Raw genomic sequence first — 21642 nt, 5'->3', positions numbered from 1 at the left:
TCCTGACGGCTTTACTGTACCCTTGATCTGCGGAGCCCCCCTCCCCATCTAAGCTGTCACCATGGCCAGCCTGGTGCTCAATGAGACCGGAATGGAGGACTGTGGCATCGACGATTCCTTCAAGTACAACTTGTACTCGGTGGTCTACAGTGTGGTCTTTGTCCTCGGCCTGATCACCAACTGTGCCGCCCTCTTCGTCTTCTGCTTCCGGATGAAGATGCGCAACGAGACCACAATGTTCATGACCAATTTAGCGTTATCTGATTTAGTGTTTGTTTTTACGCTGCCATTCAAGGTCTTCTACAACGTTAACCGTCACTGGCCATTTGGAGATGGACTGTGTAAGGTATCGGGCACGGCCTTCATCACTAACATCTACGGCAGCATGCTCTTCCTCACCTGCATCAGCGTAGACCGCTTCCTGGCTATCGTCTACCCCTTCCGCTCCCGCTCCATCCGCACGCGCAGGAACGCGGCGCTAGTGTGCGCGGCGGTGTGGCTGACCATCGTGGGAGGAGGGATATCAGTGACCTTCTTCTCCACCATCAACAGGGCCAACCGAGCCACAGCCTGCTTCGAGGGCTTCTCCAAGAGCACCTGGAGGACCTACCTGTCCAAAATCACCATCTTCATCGAGGTGAGCGAGGAGGGGCAGGGATGGGAAAGTATGGATGGTGGTCTGAAAGGTCTGATAGCTGCGCAAATACACATATTTACTCTTTTTTTATCAGTCTTTACCATATTAACCTAACCAGACCCATATCAAGGAGGGTAAACCTTTACATTAACATTTATTTGTTATTCTCTTCCCAGATTGTGGGCTTCCTGCTCCCCTTGCTGGCCAACTTGGTGTGTTCCTCGCTGGTTCTGCGGACACTCCGTCGCCCGGTGACCGTTGGCCACGGATGTGAGAGCAAGAGGCGCGTCCTAAGGATGATCCTGGTCCACCTGGGCATCTTCATTATCTGCTTTGTCCCCTACAACTCCATCCTCTTCCTCTACGCTCTGGTGCGGACCCAGGCCCTGGCAAACTGTGCTGTGGAGCGCTTTGCCCGGACTCTTTACCCTATCACTCTGTGTCTGGCCAGCCTCAACTGCTGCCTGGACCCCGTGGTCTACTACTTCACCTCAGAGAGCTTCCAGAAAAGCCTGACCACGGGAGGCAAGGGGTCCGGGACCCGGCCTGAGAGCAACCCCCGTAGCGACACACACCTCAGCAGTGACACTGAGACCCAGGACACAGCAAACACTCTCACCAGAGACACAAACACACTGGCCAGCAACGGCAAAGAGACGAGGCAGTCTGAGACTCAGTTCTGACTCAACAGGGAAGAAGGGAGAAAAGGAAAGAGAAGAAGGACAGGCTGGGTTTGAAAGACAGGAGTCCTGAAGTTGAACTTGACTTGAAAAAATAAAGCAATCAGCAGTTTGGTCCTGGAAGTGACAAACACATAACTCAGCAGATTAGTTAAGTCCTGAGGTAAGTCCTGAGGTATGGCCTGGGCTTTACGGATTAACCACCATTGGAGAGCAGAGGAATGTGTGTATCTGTGTGGGTGTGTGTGTTTACGATGAGAGAACACTAAGGGACCACAGACCCAGCCACACCAGGACAGTTGTGACGGACCAGGGACAAGGGGCCTCTATAAGAGACTCAAGCACAGTATCACTCAGGCTTAACAGTACACACACACACACGCACGCACGCACACACACACACACACACACACACACACACACACACACACGCACACACACTCACAAATGCACTGGATTGTGAATAAGATTTGAGATTTTTGTCCGCATTGTTGAAATGTGCTGTTGAGTTCTTTTGTAACACTCTGAGCCTGAATTTCCATTGTTATATTGTTCAAGCTTTCACAGTATATCATTTTAGAGATTAATGTTGACACTCTTTAGTGTGGTGAGTTCCATTGTTATTATAACACAGCAGCACCCTGACCTGCTGAGTTGAGTGTGTCTCACATTGAAGTTTGAGGCCATTAAATATCTGTTCTGAATTGCTTTCTTGGCTGCATTTATTATTACAGTTCTCCCGCTGCGCCTGCTCTTGGTTCAGTCGACCTTATTCTGAACAGGGACAGCCCTTTGTCAGGGGGAATGTAGATTTGGATTGATAGGGGAGTTGTTATACTGTGGTTCTTCGTTTTTACCAAACGCCTAATGTGATCTTGTTCTTAGAGCCAGAGGGCAGCTCTGATCCAATCGAGGACCTTGGCCTGTGTGCTGTGTCACAGGCCAAATGCTTATTATGACTGGAGCAATGGTCCATTGTTTGCCTCTGAATGAGTTCTCTCTGTCTTAATCTGGCCTTAGACCACAGATCTGCTCTAAGTCTCTTACACACACCAATGTGCACACACTCCAAAGTACTGAGACACACACTGTTGGCTACATACTCACACAAAATCATGCCATATACAAAGTGTTGCATTGCTTATAGCACAAAACAGTCATTACATTAGTCAGCAAATCCAGGAGATTGAGTTGTTTTGTATTGGTCAGTGTCTGTGTGTTTTTGTGTGGGCCATCTGGTGGATACTTTCATCCAAAGTGCCTTAAGTATGCCACGAGTGCATTCATTTTTATCATGGTCTCACCTAGTTGGACTAAGCCCAGCAGTCATAACACCATAGTCTTCCCATGGAGCTACCAAGGAACGCCACCAAGGAGCCTTATATGTTTCTGTATGTATACTAAAGGCTCTTGCTGGAGAAGGGAACATAGTTCAGTCTGGGACATTATACAACATGTTAGTACAAGTTGTTTATCCATACTTTTCATGGAGACATGCAGAGCTAGGGATAGTAACAGAATCATGGCCTTACTAGGGAATGTAATTAGGCCACTTTGAAGTGTGAGAGAGAAAGAGAGAGACAGGACAGACAGACAGACAGACAGAGTGAGGGAGAGTAATCCTAGTAGGCCTCTCTGGTCGTGTGAGTGATGTGACCATATGCATCTACGAGCAGAGAATTACAGACAACAGTAGAGGGACTGGGGGATTTGGGTCAGGGGTGGCAGAGAGGAGGAGGAATATACTGGAGTGCACAGAATTAGGGCAGGATGTAAGATAGTGGGAGTGTAGAAAGACATGCAAGAACTGACCTTAACCTCTTCACCGGTTCATGTTAAAAATGCGGCCCAAATACTTGCAACATTAAGAGAAAACTCACTCAAACTTACTCTTCCTTTGTCTCAGAGAAGAAAATATTTCCTTTAAAGGAGCATTCTGTTTCCTGTTCATAATGAGTAGTAAACTGCCTGTATTGGTATGTTCTGACCTCTAGTGGCCATTTGGTGGAACTAACACTCACTTTCTAACCTGATAAGAGTTCTATTGGCAAATACAGTGGAGATGCTCCACTTAATATATCCATACACACTCCACCTACCATTCACCACAATTTGGTGGTATGTGTTCTATGTTTATTAATCAAGTGTCTGTCCTGGCTCTATACAGAACCGTGATATGATAACTGATATGATATGAAACAAAACTGTAGCAGCACAGGAAGCTCGCAAGGCTCACAGAAAACCGTATAGGTGCATGACAGCCTGGGAACTACGTGTAGACGAAGGTATGTGCGACGCTCTTTTTTAGATGTGACCTCATGTGCATTTGGAGGTGTGAAACCAACAGTGTGGATAACAACCAGTGCCATTCTGCTGAACCACGGTTCTGCTTTCAAGAAGTCACGTGCAGAGCTTACTGTTCTTTATGCCCACAATTGCCTCTGTGACTGTATTGCGGTAATATAGAGAAGCCACTGCTCTCAATCAAATAGCCACAGGACAGAGGAGATGCAGCCTTGCAAAGTTTAAGAGGACTAAAGCACTGATGGAATTGTCTGGGAGCTACACAGAGACCCACCTTGTCTTATAATATTTAATACTAAGCTGATAAATTCGGTTAGAGGAAGAAGGAAGTGTAATATCTGATAAGGGGAAGCAGTTGGTTGCTGCATTTTTCTCACAGCACCAAAATAAAATGCACGCAGAACTCCTAAGACAGAACTCCTAGTATGTAAATTGAAAGAATACTTGACCAGACTACTTATTAGATAGTTCAGGGAGATTAATAACCACAGGATATAGTGAGGTATGTATTAGAATACAAGTTCAATGATCAGTCTCTGCTGTGTCCTCGGACCAGAGCAACTGCTGTGACAAGCCTAAGCCATTTCAGAGGTAAGAGGAACTGATATCTGTCTGCCTGTATGCCGGTCTTCTTCTAAATCTATATGTGTTTACCTGCATGTTCTGTCTTTGTGTTTTCCTAACCACAAACTCCCCCTCTGTCGGTGCCCTATCGTGCATGCTGCTGGGTTTTGACTGAGTTGCTAGGGACAGAGTGACGTAACTAATGGTAGAATAACATCACAGGCGTAGGGGCAGAACTGCTGCAATCGGAACCACTTCCCCTCGTTATCAAGACACCAAGAGCCCGCTAATACAGAGAACAGGCTGCACCAGAAACTGCCTCATGCACCCACACATACACAAACACATGCATTGCATACACCCTCCACTTGTCACTGCTGCTGTCTTGTTCACATGTACAAACTGGCAGGTTTTCCCCTTTTTTTCAAATGTGCACTAGGTTTTTTTGTTTTTGTTTCGGTGCTTGCTAAAGCTTGAAGAGGACTGTGTATGTGTTCGTCCATTCTGCTGTTTACAGAGGAGTGTGAAAGTGACATGCAGCAGGAGCATGCGGTCGCTGGTGGTCACTTCTGGGTCTGACCTTTCCCCTCCACCCATGCTGGTCATCTAGCGAGAGGAAAGCACAAGGTAATACCACAGTTCTTTTGCTCAAACAGAAATACGGACTGTGAGGCTGTTTTGCAATGCTGTGCTGTCGTATCATCTTAAGATCACAGTCATAGTTCACATTTTGCTGATAACAAGTGGCACTTGGTGCAATATCCAAGTCACTCAGTATGCACATATGATGAGTTTTATTTTACAGGCATGATTAAAGTCATATTAGATGGTCATGGAAAATGTAAACAGGAGTTTAGTTGACATGATTGGCAATTTTAAGTTTGAAGGTAGCCATAGCCGTTTTTTGATACAGCAGCAGACATTTGACATCATGTATTTCGTATCTAGCTGCCAGGGCAATTTCAAGTTTGAAGGTAGCCATCAGACATTATCACACTGCACACAGACACAGAAACAAAAGCAACTGCTTAACAATATTGTTTTTTCACAAACACTAAGACACTTGCAACTCACAGTACGTTATGACCAAATAAGTCTGTCACAAAACGAAAGATGTTAGACTGAATCTTTGACACTCCATATGACTCTCAGCCAAAATAGAAGCGTTTTTTAAACAGTATTTGACCAAAGACGGAGCTTCACCTCTCTCTCTCTCTCTCTCTCTCTCTCTCTCTCTCTTTGACAAGCTTGATCATGTTTTTGCATCATTATTTGAAGTAACTGCTTTAAAGTCTAAGCAATGATTTGCTTTTAAGATTTAAACAGAAGAAAGTGTGAGACAAAGGGTAAAAATTCTATTCAAATGTTTTTCCCGTATGCAACAATGCTGACACAATGCAATGAGTCCTGTTCTGTTACTAACCAGAGTTACCGCAAAAGTTGCCCCATGTATTACTACCTCAAAATCAAGTCTGAGGAGATAATAGCACAACTGTGCACATTTAATATAAAGTCTTCAGTTGGCTGACTGCACTCGATTGACAGTGCAAAAAAGGGGCAAGAGACAAAATTTAGACAGACCAGCAAAAGCTGTGGTGTGCGCTCTCTGTTCCCCCTCGGGGCCCAGCAGAGGAAGGGTGTTGGCCTTGTCTTGATGGCAGAAGGAAGGGTGATGGTTCGGTTGATAAGCAGAGTAGCTGCTCCCTCTTTCTCCCAGACATTTCCTTCTGTAATCTTTGGATAGGCAGAGGGAGTCTCTGATTTATAACCAGCCTTTCTACCATCTATTTCATAGCCCAGTTTTATTTGATTTAAAGTGATGGTATGCCTACAGCAAATACACTGCACATATGAAACACTCAAAACATTTTCATACCTTAGGAAGATACAGTTCAAATAGATTACTTTATAGGCCAGCTTGCTGCATATTTCTTGTTTTGCAAGTAAATTGGTGACAATCAATGTTTTTTTTTCTGCAAATGTACCAAACAATTGTTGGAGTATTAATTCCATTACTTGTCATCTCTCCTTGTGTTGTTCTGTTGCAGGTGTCGGATCGTATGTGTATGAGTGAAAACGAGAAAGAACTGAATTTGTCACGTTTACAGAGCACACCATCACACCTCTGACAATGTAAAGAGAAGGCTATTTGTCACCTCTCGGTATTTCTGTCTTTGACCACAGAAAAGGACATGTGTATAGTGTAGTTTTGTTGAATCATGCCACCGGTGTTTGTGTGAGAGAGAGAATGACTGTGAATAAGTCTGGCTCGTGGGCGGAGTCTCTGGCGAACTCCTCCTCGCCATGTGGCCATGATATGACCAGCTGGGAGAAACGCATGGATCAGCTGTACACCTATTTCTACCTGCTTCTCTTCGTCCCTGGTCTCCTGCTCAATACTATCGCACTCTGGGTCCTCTGCAGGCATATTAGGTACACACACACACACACACACACACACACACACACACACACAAGCATGAGCACACACATACAGCCTCACACACATTCTGGACATAGTAACTCTTCTGTGTTTCACCCCACAGCAAGAAGACCAAGGCTGTGATCTTCATGATAAACCTGGCTTTGGCAGACCTGGCCCACGTCCTCTCTCTGCCTCTGAGGATCTTCTATTACTTCACACACACCTGGCCCTTTGGTCACGGCGTCTGCATGTTCTGCTTCTACCTCAAATACCTCAACATGTACGCCTCCATAGCCTTCCTGGTAAGCAGCCGATGAAGAGGGCTAAGATGAGAATAAGAAAACCCAGGAAGATCTGGAAGATGGTCATTAAGAAGAACAAGGAATTTCAAATGATAGCTCGGTTATCGATTCAGTTCCATTAACAGGAGTCAAATGTCAATCGCTTTTCCTTTAAAATCCAATGCATAACTTCTGATAAAAGCCACTGAGGGAATAAGAATATCAATACACATTTACTCCCTGTGTGTGTGAGTTGTAACAGTTACCATAAACTTCACCTCACCTCTTTTTCTATCTGATCCCTCTGGTTCTAGGTATGTATCAGTGTGCAGAGATGTGTGTTCCTGCTCAACCCGTTCTCTGCCCGTCGGTGGAGGCGGCGTTATGACCTGTTGATCAGCATCATAGTGTGGGTGGTGGTTGGCCTGGGCTGCTCACCTTTCATTCTGATGAGGAGCAGCAACACCACCAGTACCGGTGTCAGTGTCCGTGCCAGTACAAACCAAAACATGATCTATTCCCTTGATTCTACCCAAGGTCCCATAGGGTTAGGGTTATCACCCCTGTACACAAGCCCCAGCTACAGGCCAGTCTCCAGTCCCAACCCTCCTAAAGTTGGTTGTTTTAAGGACTTGCCCACACGTCGACTGCCTGTCCCTGTGGCGGTCACCATGATGGTTCTAGCTGAGCTGTTTGGTTTCATGCTTCCCTTGGCTGCCATCAGCTACAGCTCCATCCGCATCGCCCGCTCCCTCAACCAGCGGCAGAGCCAGGATCAGCAGAGCTCACAGGCTCCGCTCAGCCCTTCAGCCCGCAGCCGCCGCCGCTTTCCCTCAGGCGCCTCCTCAGTTTGCCAGGCAGACAAACCGCCGGACAAGCAGACAAACGGTGACAAGCGGCGCGCCCTGCGGATGGTGCTGAGCTGCTCCGGCCTCTTCTTGCTCTGCTTTGCCCCCTACCACCTCAACTTCCTGCTGTACCTGATGGTGTCGCAGGGTGTAGTGTCCCACTGTGCCACGAGGCTGGCCGTGCGTCAGTTCCACCCGGTGTCTCTGTGCCTGGCCAGCCTAAGCTGCTGCCTCAACCCTCTGCTCTACTACTTTCTCACAGCCGAATTCAGATCGCACCTGTCCAGGCGCACCTCCTCCTTCACCTCCTCTCTCATCTCCTCCCCAGTCAGCACCTCTTCTCGGCGCACTGCACAGCAAAGACTGATGAGCATGGAGAGCATTTCCTCATACAGGGAGTAGCACTATTCAGAACCAAATCTGTTTTCCTTGGAGGATCACCTAACTAAACAAACGGATATGTCTCTGTGATGTATGTGGTTGAAATGGAAAACAGACTGAATTGACAAGAGCAAAGTTGGACAACAGAATGATTTCCCAGGAGGAGATGACCTCCCTCCATGTGACAGCTGTCTGACTACAAACTGACCCGAGAGCAGTCTGACCTTAATGTGACGATACTCCCTGAGGAAACTGCTTCAGAACAAACAGATCTTTGATCCGCACTGGAAATGGTGTGCGCGTGTACGTTTCATTGCGTGTAAATGGACAGAGTCTGTGTAAATCTCTTTCTGTGCACTGTAAAGTATCAGCTGAACGCATATGGTTGGTTATGTTTATCTTCTGTGTCCTAGTTTGTGTTTTCAAACCACAGCCTTAAAACCAACGTCGTAAAAATGCAACAACTTTGAATAAGCTATGGCTATGACGTTAAATGAAGAACTGCTAATGAACTGCTAATGTGCGAAATGATGTAAATGTATATACCGTAAATGTAAATAAAAGCAAATATGCGCTTTCTGTCTGTGGCATCGACTTTTGTTTCTGTTCTTCTTCCACGATGTTGCTTTTTCATGATGGAGATTTTCTTTGTGTGGCAGTAAAATAAATGTATACAGGTGCCAACAGATTTTCACTGCACTTCCTCTCACAGTGCTAAGAGGTGAAAACAGTTGGCAGCAGTTGTAGCCGCTCTCCAAACCGGTAACTGCCAGGCTCTGAGGTTGGCAGTTCAACTGTAAGTCTGCCAACCCCCCTTCCCCTCCTCACTGCATCTGGTATCTCCCCAGCGCACTTTTAGTACTTATTTTAAAGTATAGGTATGCTTTTATTTGACTTTTGTTGTACTTGCAATAGGTACACTTGAGAGCAGTATACTTAAACGTATACTTGTACTTTTAGGCTTGTTGAATACTTTATACTTTTGCAAAAAGGTACTGAGAATAGTATACTTAGGCTTATAGTTTTAATAATACCAGAAAAATACTTAAAATACAGTAACGTAAGTATATTTTAAGTATACCTAAGTCACAACAGGTTCAAATACAGCACCCTAACAGTGCAAAACAACAGGTGTCATGGTGGCTCAGTGGTTAACAGTGATGCCGCACAGCCAGAAGGTCTTGGTTTTGAGTCCCGCCCCTTTCTGTGTGGAGTTTGCATGTTCTCCCCGCCTTCTGGCATGCTGTGATATTACTTGCAGTTTACCCAGTAGTGTATACACTTTATACACTACAGTATTGGTGTAAGTCAACTTCAAGTATACTAAAAGTATACAGATATAAACTTAAATGGACTATTTTAGTCCCATCAAGTACTAGTAGTGTATGTTGAGTTAACTTAAACTATACTTACAAGTATACTTTCATAAACTAAAAAGTGGTCCAACTTAGTCCCAAAGAGTAACAAAAAAGCACACTCACAAGAACACTTTTGGTTCCCCAAAGTTGGTATATGTTTTATACTTAAGTATACTTTACAAAGTAAACTTAAACTATACTACTTTTCTGTATACCCACCAAACATCTCTCCATCATACTCCACATCCAACATCACATTACATTGCTGCTATTTAGTTCCTGACATTATCAAGTAATGAAATATGAGAACAAAATTTGGAAAGTACTTTCACAGCATTGTGCAATAAACATTTTTTTTTGTTGATGTGCATGTATGTGTTTATTTTTAGTATTGACATGGTAATGTTGTCAATCTTGTATACTGTAGTTATTGTCAGCTTCCTCTATTCTCTCTTCCCGCTTCCTTTTTTTTATGATGATAATTTTAAACAACAAAATGAGAGTGAGAATCTGAGTTATCATTGTTCTGGCAAAAAACAAAACAGAACACTGATTAGTCTGAATAACTGGGAAGGGATTCAAAGCATCCTCTTCATCATGGGCAACTTTAGGCTCACACACAGGAGGAATGCAACACCAAAAAACATCGTCCACAAGCAGATTGACTTAATAGCAGAAGTTTCAGTATGATGGTGTCAATGACTCTCTGGAACCAGCCTCCCCCCCCACCACCACCCCCCACTGCGCTCACAGGAAGCCCTATCTGTGCTAAAACCCTCAGTGTTGCGAGACAGAGAGAGAGCGAGAGAGAGAGAGAGAGAGAGAGAGAGAGAGAAGAGACGGCGAGAGAAGAAAGAGACTTACAGTAAGACAGGAAAAAACACAGTAAAAAGAGCCAGCAGATAGACAGAAAAAGGTAAGGTAAAAAGAGCGAGAGAGAAAAGAGAGAAAGAAGGCGGGACACAGAAAGTGAATGGTATTTCATTTTAGGCGGGGGCGGGAGGAGGGGGGGGGGGGGGGGGGGGGGCACGTGTGTTGACTGATGCTTTACTCTTCTGCCTTTCGCCTGTGATGCCAACGAGATTCAAGTCATCCAGAGAGACGTTTGAGATCAGAGGTAAGCAATTCATCGTCAATACTGTAAGCTTAACTGTTGTTCCTGAAACAGTTTGCAGTAGTTTGCGAGTTTGAGTGCGAGCTTCGGGACGAGGGGTGGGATACTTTAACTGTGGAGTCATGCCTCATGGGAGATCTCATGTGTTTCTCCAATGTGTGGAATGTCTGTTATGTAGGGGTGTGTGGTGTGTGTCTCTATGTGTGTGTGTGTGTGTGTTTCTGTGTCTGTGTAACGGGACAGGGGTCATGGCTGTCTTGTGTCTTGGAACAGGCATGTGGAGAGGGACCTCGCCGCTCACTGCAAACACATTTGGGTGCTGATACGAGAGGCCAGATGCCGTATCTGGCTGGAGCAGCTCTGACACGCCGGCAACCCACAGAGAGATGAGTCACCGCGGGTAAAACACTAGAGTTTCCATTGGAAAAGACCCGAGCATTCATGTTCAACTGAATCTAAAGGTAGGGACATATTTTGAGTCTTTTTGTGTGGTTATTATTAAATATTGAACTTCTTCAGTTGTCCTCTTAGCATATACACAAATATCAACAAGACAAGAACATGCTGTGATATTTCAGTCACAAAAAAGAATGGTTTGTGATTGGTCAGCATCACAGATAGGCCAGTTTTGATACTGATATGAGTCGACGGTCACAGACTACAAGGAGGGAAGGCCAACCGAAGAAGTCATTTGAGATCATACGGACAGCATTTAACAGTTCTTGGACAAGGAAAGATATGTAAGAGCGTGGCAATAATGAGAGGTGTGGGAGACACAGAGGGAAAGAATGAGTGATAAAGTTGAACTGATGGGGAAACAATTCCCACAAGGGTCAAAGGTCACCGAAGCTAGAGGGAGGCTGGAGACACACGGTCTACTGGGAGCCCCTGCCGAGGACTGTGAAACAGGACAAAAGGCAGTCAGAGAGCAGAGGCAGAGGTCAGAGAGCTGTGGATATGGAAGAGTTTACATCTCCTAATCCAGAGCTGCACAGGGCGCCGAGCCAGCGTTCAAACTATCTAAAATCCCCTCCATCCTCCTCCAAACCGCCTCTCCTCATTAATGCCCTGCCTGAGAGGCTTGTAATGAGCGCCGAATAGAGGGAAGCATGTGCTGGCAGTTAATGGCACACAGTATGTATAAATAATAATCATCATTACTGTAATTGCCAACTTTGAATGCTTATTGGCTGGTAAGATTCACACCATCCCGACAACATGGCTGAGTATCACACCCACGGCTTGAAGTTCCATTCTAAAATGCTATATATCCTGTATTTTAGGTAAAAATCTGACAATCAATCATACAATATCTCTAAAACTCTTCAGCAAAGGGCTTGTGTCTGTTGGCCATTTCATAAGAGTAGGTGTCACTTTTTTCAAACAGCGAATTATTCATTTCGGCACAAAAAGGCGTCACGTGTTCCTGACAATGAATGCAGAAGGCAAATCTTTCTCGCTCTGGCCTGGCTCACCGCGCTAGTTTCACTCATGCTTTGTTTCAAGCCGTTTCACACTCTGAGCAGCGGCAGTTATTCTCTGCAGGTGGAGATGCTTGCCACTGAACGCTCCGTGGGAGGACTTATCACAAATTACTCTGTGGGTTTGCACATTTGAATGCCACTGCAAAAGCTGTGAACACACACTTAATTAACTGTGTTATACGCCGTGTAAACATATACATAGACCTGAGGCAAAGGTCGTTAATATGGCTGTCTGTGTGTGTGTGTGAGCATGTGTGTGAATACAATATAAGATGTGTATGATAGTGAAAGAGTTCTCTCTTCCTACCAGGATATCACCGGTATAAGCTATCTAAGCAAATAAGATGCAAAACATGCTGTCCTCTGACCCACAGTCGCAAAAATTATATCCATAAAGACCGATGCACTGCTTTTCACTAGATACTGAGACATGAGTAAACGGACCATGTCAGTGTTCCTTTCTTCTTTGTGGCTTTTGGACACAATTTTAGAGCTTTCAAGTTTCTGGAAATGTCTTTGAGGTGACTCACTCATTGTCTTTCCTGTCCTCTACCAGGAGCAGTGTTACTGGGACTGAAAGTAGTCTGAACCAGGATAAGACAACGGCCGCACTAGGACTGGCAGCGTTTTAGTACCGGACTGTAGATTTATACGGAACCATAAATAGACTCCACTGGAAGACAGTTCCTCTCTCTCAGGTCTCTGGTGTGGTTTTCTTTACTGTGAAGCAGTAGAGAACAGGACTAAAGTTAGGTGGGACCATGAACTCCTAGCCATGATGGACAGCATGGATGCTCACACACACCTGTCACCAGACAACTGACCACAAGAAGCTTCCCAGCTTCTTTACTCTACTAGCTCTCTACTGGTCGACGAGGCAACGGACGCTCGACCCTGACGGTTGTCTGTACAGGGGGCGGCACCCTGCCCTTGGACTAAGATGACCATAGCCAACCACAGCTGTGGTAGCAGTGAAGATCTACGCAGGTACCAGCACCAGGTGTATGCAGTGGTGTACAGTGTGATCTTGGCGCCAGGCTTGCTGGGTAATGTGCTGGCACTGTGGGTGTTCCGGGTCTATGTCAAAGAAACCAAGAAAGCTGTGGTGTTCATGATGAACCTGGCTGTAGCTGACCTGATGCAGGTGAAAAAATTTTCATGCTATCCTTTCTACATTACATTTGTATGTTTAATATGGTTTTGTCTCAAACGATTATGGGTTTCTATAACATTCTCGTACTCTTGGCATTCCCCATACATGTCCTCTTCTTTGTGGATTGGCTGCTACATTATTTATGTAATCTCTCATCTCTGTATTAGGCTGAAAATACAGTTAAAAGCACTCTATATTACAGTATCTAAAGATAAGATGGTGTCAGTCACATTTGCTGTATTCAATTCTGCTTCTACAACTATCCGGACTCTCTGGTCTCCTCAGGTTCTCTCTCTGCCTCTGCGGATCTACTATTACCTGAACAACACCTGGCCCTTTGGCCATCCGCTCTGCATGATCTGCTTCTACCTGAAGTATGTCAACATGTACGCCTCCATCTTCTTCCTGGTGTGTGTGAGCGTGCGTCGCTGCGAGCTCATCATGCGACCGCTGAGGTACAACTCATCCAGGAGAAAAGGAGACTTGTGTATATGTGCCGCCGGTTGGCTCCTAGTCTGCCTGTGCTGTCTGCCGTTCCCTCTGCTGAGGAACCCCAACTACGAACACAACCTGGACCCCGGGCACACCACCGCTCACCCTCACCTCAGGACAGAGGCTGCTGCCCTCCTCCCCGCCCCCAGCTCCAGCCCAGCGCCTGGCTCTGAGCTGGTGTGTTTCTCAGAGCTTCCCATGCGGAGCGTCAGCGTCCCGGCTGCCTGGGCCCTCCTGGTCACCGCGGAGCTGATGGGCTTCGTCCTCCCCCTGGTCCTGGTGTTGGCCTGCACCTGCCTGACTGCCGGGAGCCTTCGGGAGCTGAGAGCGGGTGTGGTGCACGACCAAGGGGAAAAGCGGAGGGCGTTGAGGATGGTGCTGAGCTGCGCTGTGGTCTTCCTGCTGTGCTTTGCTCCTTACCATATCACTATGCCTCTGGACTTCCTGGCCAAGGCCAACGCCCTGAGCAGCTGCACCCTGAGGGAGCTGGTTCTGCGGTGTCACCCCGTCACGCTCTGCCTGGCCAGCCTGAACTCCGGTCTAGACCCGCTCATTTATTACTTCACAACTGATGAATTTCGGAGACGGCTGAGCAGGCCGGAGATACCGGAGAGCCTGGCTTTCACCAGGCGCCTGTCCTGCATCACTGGAGAGGGTGAAGACTTACAGGAGGACTAGACTAAGACTCTCTGAGCCCTGTTGTCCCAGGACCAACATTTTAATCTCAACCACTAAACCCTCTGAGATTTAAAAAACGACTTAGGAATTGAACTATTAATGCATTCCTAAAAGCAAATGAGAGGCTAGTAGGAGTAACTAAGGAAAACTCATTTACATCCAAACTGTGTGAAAAGGGGGGGGAGGGGGTTGTGTTTCAAACTGCGAATTATAAAAAAAAAACTATTTTTCAGTAAAAGCTGTCTCTTCTTTCTAAATTTGTATGGCCCTGCTATTGGTGAAGAGTGAGATGTTCCTGTTATGAAGGATGAGCTGTCTCACTGCCAGCTACTCTAAGAGCCTGCAGGAAATATGGTGGAAACTCTCTGAACCCGCCACATTGCTCAATTTGCTTGAGATCATCAAAATTAGATAGCAGTTCCTATGATAAGCCAACGGCTGGTGGAGGATGACACAAGCGTTAGTGCTGGTTTATTGCATTGTGGTTTTCTGCGTGTACTCCTCTCATCGACACTATATTACAAAACAGACCACAAAAATGTTTTATTTAGGTAAAGAAACTTTATTCAACAACAAACAAAGTGAAATTCAGTTCAATAGTTGCACAACGTTGTTTTTTCTAGTCTTCCAGTGTTCTGTTAAAAAGCTAAGACAGAAACACATTTTTACAAGCACACGTCCAACTTCCTCTCTGATTGTCTTTCTGTGCAGTCATTAAATGGGAAACCATTCCAAGTGACTTGTAGGTTGTTATTCTGCAAACGTAGCTATTTTCATTCTTTCTCAAAATGTTTGAGCTGTTTTGTGAGCTTTCTCTTAAGAGCTCTCAAAATCAAGGACAAATCCTATAGAAATCATCAAATTGCATTATTTAAGATTATTGAAAGAATTTTTTTAATGGACAAACATTAATATCCTAGTTAAATATCTAGGATTCTTCAAAATTGCTGAAGCCTGAACATAAGCACAGGACGTGTTTTCTTACAACCATCTCAGGAAATAAAATTTGATGATGTCATGGGATTGCGTATTCGCAACTAAGAACTCAAAAATTTGAAAAAAAAATTAAATAACTTAAAAAATACTTCAGAACTTTTAGAAAAATTACCTAAAAGTCAAGTTTGGTGAAATTTCCCTTTAGCTTATTTTAGTTCATCAACAACCCTTTACTTTCATTTTCACAAATGAGGTTTCTACACAAACACAAACACTGGTCCTGTAGGGTGCTAGACTTATCACCACCAGGTATGACACCATCAATACATAACATCATCACACAGCAGGACAGCAGAGGCCTCTGGGAGCAGCAGGGCAGTCTGGGAAATATCTACAAAGTGTGACTGGGGGCTCTGAGCTGGCGAACCTCTGGTACCCTCAACAAAGGAACATGAGAACTGTTTAGTTTTATTGCAACATACTGTACTGTTCGGTCAGGGGGAGATAAGACTGCTCTATAAACCCCTTTAACATCTGTTAACAATGGGAACAGCAGGCTGACACACAGACAGGTCTGATATGAATGACTTCTCAACATCTTCATCAGGATATTCACCAGAATGACTAACAACTCTTTCCTTTGGGAGGTGATTCGATGTCGTAATACAGTAACGAGGATAGCATCAGTCTGTAGGAAGCTATAGCAACAAAAAGAAATGCAACAGAAGAAAGGAAACTTCTCAGTAAATCGTTAGTTAGCAGGTTGGAGCAGGTTACTGGTACAAGACTAGCTAGTGACTAAGTGAGTTCGCATGAGAGTTAATGACCTATGCAGGTTAAAGGCAATACAGCAGAAAGGGGAGTCGGCTATAACGCTGTAACTTAAATTCACTCATCACTGGGGCTAAAGCAGGAGAAGCAAAAACTGGAGTTAGAATTTTATACAAAAATAACTTTCTGCTACCACCAACAGTTGAAAGACAGCTTTCTCTCCCTCTCTCTTTTCCTGCGTCATCTCTCACCCTCCTTCCCTACTCCCTTCAACGCTCGCTCTCCATCTCAGTGAGACCTTTCCTCTTTCCTGTCCTCCCTCCCCCGGTGCCTTCCCATCAGGCCTTGCAGATCCTGGTCTCCGTCACAAACTTGTTCTCGAAGTGATGGATGGTGAAACACTCCTCTGTAGAGCGCTTCTGGATTCCTCCACCTGACACAAACACACACATTAGTCCTTACAGTATATAGCATATTTGATACTGTAAAAGTTATAAAATAAATTAAGTTTTGTTCCAAAGTTAGATATCTAACATTTTAAAAAAGGGGACATCAACAAGTACAAAATGACTGAAACACAAAATTAAAACATACAAAGGTATTTTAAAACTTAAATGTAACTTTAGTACTTAGTTAACAAAATGATAGAACTTTTACAAGCTGACTGGATCCTCTTTGTGTTAGAAATACTGAATGATAAACTACAGGTAATGATTTTTTTCCCCCCCAAAATATATATAGCATCTCTCTACTCTTCTGATACACTTAGTATAGTACACACCACCACAGTAAACCTAATCCCTAGTCTAGTAAACAGTCCAGCACAATCCATGTCTCATTCCCACCCATCCACACCTGGGAGGTCAGCGCGGCGTTGCATTCTGTAAGTCTCCTTGCCGTCACACAGCCGGCGGATATAGAAGCCCAGGGGCTTGATGTCATCGATACGCTCCGTCACCACCAGGTCCTCCTGCACCAGGTAGCTGCGGTACGAGCCAGACTGAAAAAATGTATGTATATTACTATTTTGGCCAGTAAAACTATTCTTGGAAGGTACATTTCTTTTTTAGTTTTACAGCCCTTGGCAGGTGAGTGAAAAAGTTTATTTTCGATACTGCCCACATTGTCACTTTCAGTTTGTGCCAGAAATGCATTCAAAACCTTCCTCTATAGATTCCACTACCGCCTCCATTTTTCATGACCGAAACTAAACTCTGGCTGAGATTACAGAGTTCGATTCGCATGGGATTAGTATTATCAGGGGACCTCCGTCTTCATCAAATTACAGTAGGTGATATGCGCTGCGATTTTTACAACAAATTACAGTCATGCCCCAGATAATATTAGTCCTGTGTGAATTGGGCTTATGTGTAAGCCTGAGGTGTTGTGTCAGTGTGGTGCAAGTTTCTCCTCTATCATCCACGCCAGGTTTCTTATGTTGATGCTCACTCTAGTTTAACATCACATGGGGTAGTTGCATCATCAGATCGTATGCACTGATAAAGGTTTAAAGGTTAGCACCCCGAGGACACAAGCTGACCACTCCTCACCATTAGCTGCATGAAGAGGTCCATGAGGTCCTGAGGGGGGAGCACCACCGAGGTGTTCAGAGGGATCACAAAGCAGGTCCTCAAGGTCAGGTCCAGATATGCTGTCAGCTTCTACTCAGACACACACACACACACACACACAGAGTTAGGCAATCAGGAAAGAGCATGTCTGAACCGCATGAATTGCCTAATTATCTGTTGAATGCATGCGAGTGCACCGTTATTTTTGTCTAAATGTGTGTATGTGTCCAAGTGTGTAGGGATGGGAATTGATAAGATTTTATTGATACCAATGCCATTATCGATTCTGCTTATCGGTCTGGTTCTTTATCGATTCCCTTATCGATTCCCAATCAATTTTCTGTGTGGAAAAAAAAGTAGGCCTACACAGGTTTTCAGCGGCAACGCAGCTGTTTTATTATCTCTTGAGTAGGCGCTCCAGGCAGCGCTTTTTCCACATCAAAAAACGCGATGTGTGAACACAGAAATTATAATTTTACAGACGTTACAAGTAGCACTCTTTCTTGTTGCAACGCATGAGTTTTTGCAATGCGCATGCACAACTGTCAGAAAAACATGCCGGCATCGATAAAAGGAATTGATAAGCTCGGAGGCATACGATTCCGATGGATCAGACAATTTGTAACCGGTTCTCAACTGGAACCGGTTCTCGATTCCCATCCCTACAAGTGTGTGATAGAAAGAGAAGCACACAAAAGACAGAAAGACACACAAACACACACACACACACACACACACACACTCTGAGTTAGGCAATCAGGAAAGAGCATGTCTGAACCGCATGAATTGCCTAATTATCTGTTGTATGCATGCGAGTGCACCGTTGTTTTTGTCTAAATGTGTGTATGTGTCCAAGTGTGTGATAGAGAGAGAAGCACACAAAAGAGAGAAAGACACACAAACACACACACACACACACACACACACACACAGACACACACACAGTATGTGCTGTACTGGAGTGTGACTGCCCTCTTCTGTGCTCACCCTGTGGAAGTCGTGCAGGATGTAGGCGGGGTCCCCGGGTCTGAAGCGGGGAGGGGGGACGCTGATGACGGCCATGTTGTCGGAGATCTCCACCTCCTCCTCCACCCGCGGCAGGTAGTACGGCTGGTTCTCTCCCCCGACCCCGGCGGACACGTCGCTGAACTGCATCGCACCGTGGTACAGCCTCTGCAGGAAACATCATAAATTACTGTGATGCACACAAAGAAAAACACAGGCAGGAAAATATCTCCTGGTGCCCACATAGTCCTCTTACACCGTTACATATCATCAATTTATGATGCTGAACAGATTCCAGGAGTTATTCTTATATGATGAAGTGTTGTAATTTACTTTACTTTAATTTACTTTCCCTCAACCTGCCTCATCTACTTCTACTTCAACCACCAGAGACATGGCAATAAGTTGCACCTCTTCATGCAACATGTCTCATGGCTGCATTGCATTCTGGTCTACTGAGGCTACTTTCTGTGGAGAAAATGGAATCTCTTCTTCTTCTACAATGGATTTCTCCCTGTGTGATGGTTGAATATCAGTGCAAAATAGAAGCTCTTGCCCTTTGATTCTGAGGGACTGACTGCAAAACCTGACATTTACTGTTGATGTTTTAGATAGTTGAAAATGTTCTCCTACTAAACACCATTGCAGCTGTGCTGTAAATATTGTGGTCTGTCTACGTTTGGCCAGTTATCCATGGGAATAAGAAACACATACCACCAAACAACAAAACGGACCCAGAAATGCGAGGTACATGCCAATAGCTGGAGTGTTAAAGTATTTTTCCACATGCTCCTCCACTGGCCTTGGACCAGACCTGCCAGTGGTTTCTCTGCTGTCTCCCTGACTACTTTCCCACTGTCTGAATAAAGAAGTAAAATGCCAAAGAGAAGTGGACCACCAACTGTTAAAAAGTAACAAAATAGCCTATTCTCTTACCCACCCATGTACCATAGGCCTATACACAGATTTACATGCCTGAGTGCATAAGTGCGTGCGTGCATGCACATGCACACACACACACAAACACCCCTACCCTTACCTTTGGGGTGAAGTAACGGTAGAGACAGGCTCCTCCAACAATGAGCCCACTGAGGATGAAGGCGATGCCCAGTAGAGTCAGCAGACAGCGACCTGTAGAGCCTTCACTGCCCTCTGGAGCAGAGGCCAGCTCAGGGTCCTACACACACACACACACACACACACACACACACACACACACACACACACACACACACACACACACACACGGAGAGAGAGAGAGTGAGAGAGAAAAAGAGAAAGAGAGAATGCTACAGTTATAAATAACCAAGTAAGCCACAATGCATCGCTCCTGCTTTGACTCAGCACCCATCTAATTGTACTGAAACTCTGCATGACAGCTGTTCGGAAGATGGGCGGTCCCAGTGTGTGTTGCATCAGGTGCAATTTGTCACTCCTTGTACTAGATTGCGAAAAACCCTCCGACCCAATAAAATAACGGCGGTGTACTTGCAATAAGCAAACGAAGGCATGGCGGCCCGCTGATAATGCTAATGCATGTGGATGAAGGCCACGGTCACTGTCGCTGGATCGCGGCCGGGGGAAGGCCTGCTAGACTGCGGACACTGGGCAGCATGCACGGCCGCTCAGGCAGCGCACAAAGCCCGTCAGGCTCCTCTTACCTTCTCCGAGGCTGGCACTTCTTTGCCCAGCGCCTTGTGCGCCAGAGCCGAGTTGAATGCAATCTTCACCATGTTGTTGGCGTAAACGACAGAGCGGGTTTCTTATGTAAACAAAAAGAATAAAGCAGTCAGAGGAGATAATCTCGGTGGTGGACTGGCTGACTGCAGACTCCGGTTATTCTCGGTCGCTCCGCGCTGTGACGCACTTTGCAACCTCGGCTTTATCTAGCGCTTCCGGGGACTTGGGGGATTAACGTGACATCCAAAGTGGAAGACCGAGAACCAAGTATAACCTCAATTTATCCAAGAACAAAAACAACAAACGTCTCCTGTCTTAAATTTTGGCATGAGATGACTGTTATTGCTGGTTTGTCAGTGACCGCTAAACCACTGATTATAGCGTCAGATCTCGATGGGGGATTTGTGCAGCTTTGGAGCCATCTAGTGGCGGCAGGTAGTAACTACTCCCTCTGTCACCAATAATGAAAAAGCTTTCCTGTATAGGAAAATCAATGCCCATTCATTACAGATTGAACTTAATACCACAAGACTTCAACTGTTTACACTTTCAGTTAAAATTGAACCGAACCCCTGTGTTCTGTACAACACATACAAAAAAATACTCATTGCCACCAATTTTGCAATGAGTGCACTATAATGAATTAAAAATAATATTTGGAGTGTATAATGTCGCCTATTCATCTCCGTGAATATTCCTCTCTGTAAACGAACTATGTAAACATATTCCCTCCTACAGGCTGGGTCCTACCTGCCAGTGTGTGCCCACTCACTGACACACAGTACACAGCCTTCACCGCGCTGCGTGGAAACACAGCTGAGTGCCAAGGCTACAGTATGTCTGACACATATCCTCCATCCTCCCTCTCTCTCTCTCTCTCTCTCTCTCTCTCTCTCTCTCTCTCTCCCCCTCCCTCTCTGGCCTGTGGTGGTCCTCTGCTTCCTCTGCTTTCACTCTACTGAGTCAGTTAAGGTTGTACATATAAGTAAATAAACACTTACTGGTGCACCGGTGCTCTAATTCCACACAACTGGTGGCATCTCTCCAGCCCTCTCCACTGCAACTATACCATATGCAGCTCTCCTCTCTTTCTCCGTCTGACAAACACACGCACACACACACACAGATACACACACGCACTCTCCTCGGCTATGATATTTCCTCTGTTAAACAGACAGATTGGACCGGTAATCACCACTGAAAGGTACATAAACAGAGCAGCTGATTTCTGTACCTAACTCCCCCTCCATCTGCCCCCACACACACACTCTCCCAGAAAG

General features: G+C 45.4%; 4 protein-coding genes across 6 annotated transcripts; 3 read left to right on the top strand and 1 right to left on the bottom strand.

The window, feature by feature from the left end:
- The first annotated feature begins 61 nt into the window (after nt 1–61).
- On the top strand, nt 62–1870 carry lpar4 (lysophosphatidic acid receptor 4). Its single transcript, XM_071923907.2, has 2 exons — nt 62–637; nt 814–1870. Exons 1-2 carry the CDS (start codon nt 62–64, stop codon nt 1318–1320), a joined length of 1083 nt encoding a protein of 360 aa, XP_071780008.1. The 3' UTR covers nt 1321–1870.
- A 1981-nt stretch (nt 1871–3851) lies between these two features.
- On the top strand, nt 3852–8699 carry p2ry10 (P2Y receptor family member 10). 2 transcript variants are annotated; one of them, XM_078289151.1, is made up of 5 exons: nt 3852–4212; nt 4703–4812; nt 6234–6618; nt 6732–6912; nt 7206–8699. In XM_078289151.1, exons 3-5 carry the CDS (start codon nt 6434–6436, stop codon nt 8139–8141), a joined length of 1302 nt encoding a protein of 433 aa, XP_078145277.1. In that variant the 5' UTR covers nt 3852–4212; nt 4703–4812; nt 6234–6433; the 3' UTR covers nt 8142–8699. The 2 variants fall into 2 exon arrangements, with proteins under 2 accessions (XP_078145277.1, XP_071780007.2); XM_071923906.2 differs by lacking the exon at nt 3852–4212 and having other exon boundaries at nt 4466–4812.
- Nucleotides 8700–10374: 1675 nt separating this feature from the next.
- gpr174 (G protein-coupled receptor 174) lies at nt 10375–14984 on the top strand. Of its 2 annotated transcripts, none has more exons than XM_071923910.2 (4): nt 10375–10394; nt 10866–11053; nt 12633–13220; nt 13515–14984. In XM_071923910.2, the coding sequence occupies exons 3-4, from the start codon at nt 13017–13019 to the stop codon at nt 14397–14399; spliced, it is 1089 nt and encodes a 362-aa protein (XP_071780011.1). In that variant the 5' UTR covers nt 10375–10394; nt 10866–11053; nt 12633–13016; the 3' UTR covers nt 14400–14984. The 2 variants fall into 2 exon arrangements, with proteins under 2 accessions (XP_071780011.1, XP_078145195.1); XM_078289069.1 differs by lacking the exon at nt 10375–10394 and adding an exon at nt 10498–10595.
- On the bottom strand, nt 14941–20722 carry LOC139930665 (integral membrane protein 2A-like). Its single transcript, XM_071923904.2, has 6 exons — nt 20344–20722; nt 19722–19859; nt 18665–18850; nt 17657–17767; nt 16962–17106; nt 14941–16539 (listed from the first exon to the last, which is right to left on the bottom strand). The coding sequence occupies exons 1-6, from the start codon at nt 20413–20415 to the stop codon at nt 16445–16447; spliced, it is 747 nt and encodes a 248-aa protein (XP_071780005.1). The 5' UTR covers nt 20416–20722; the 3' UTR covers nt 14941–16444.
- Between the last annotated feature and the right edge of the window lie 920 nt (nt 20723–21642).

This window comes from Centroberyx gerrardi, chromosome 16 (assembly GCF_048128805.1).
Source record: "Centroberyx gerrardi isolate f3 chromosome 16, fCenGer3.hap1.cur.20231027, whole genome shotgun sequence".
In the NCBI taxonomy this organism is placed as follows: Eukaryota; Metazoa; Chordata; class Actinopteri; order Beryciformes; family Berycidae; genus Centroberyx; species Centroberyx gerrardi.
Note: the sequence above shows the minus strand (reverse complement) of the source record. Positions and strands in the feature narration are given on the sequence as shown.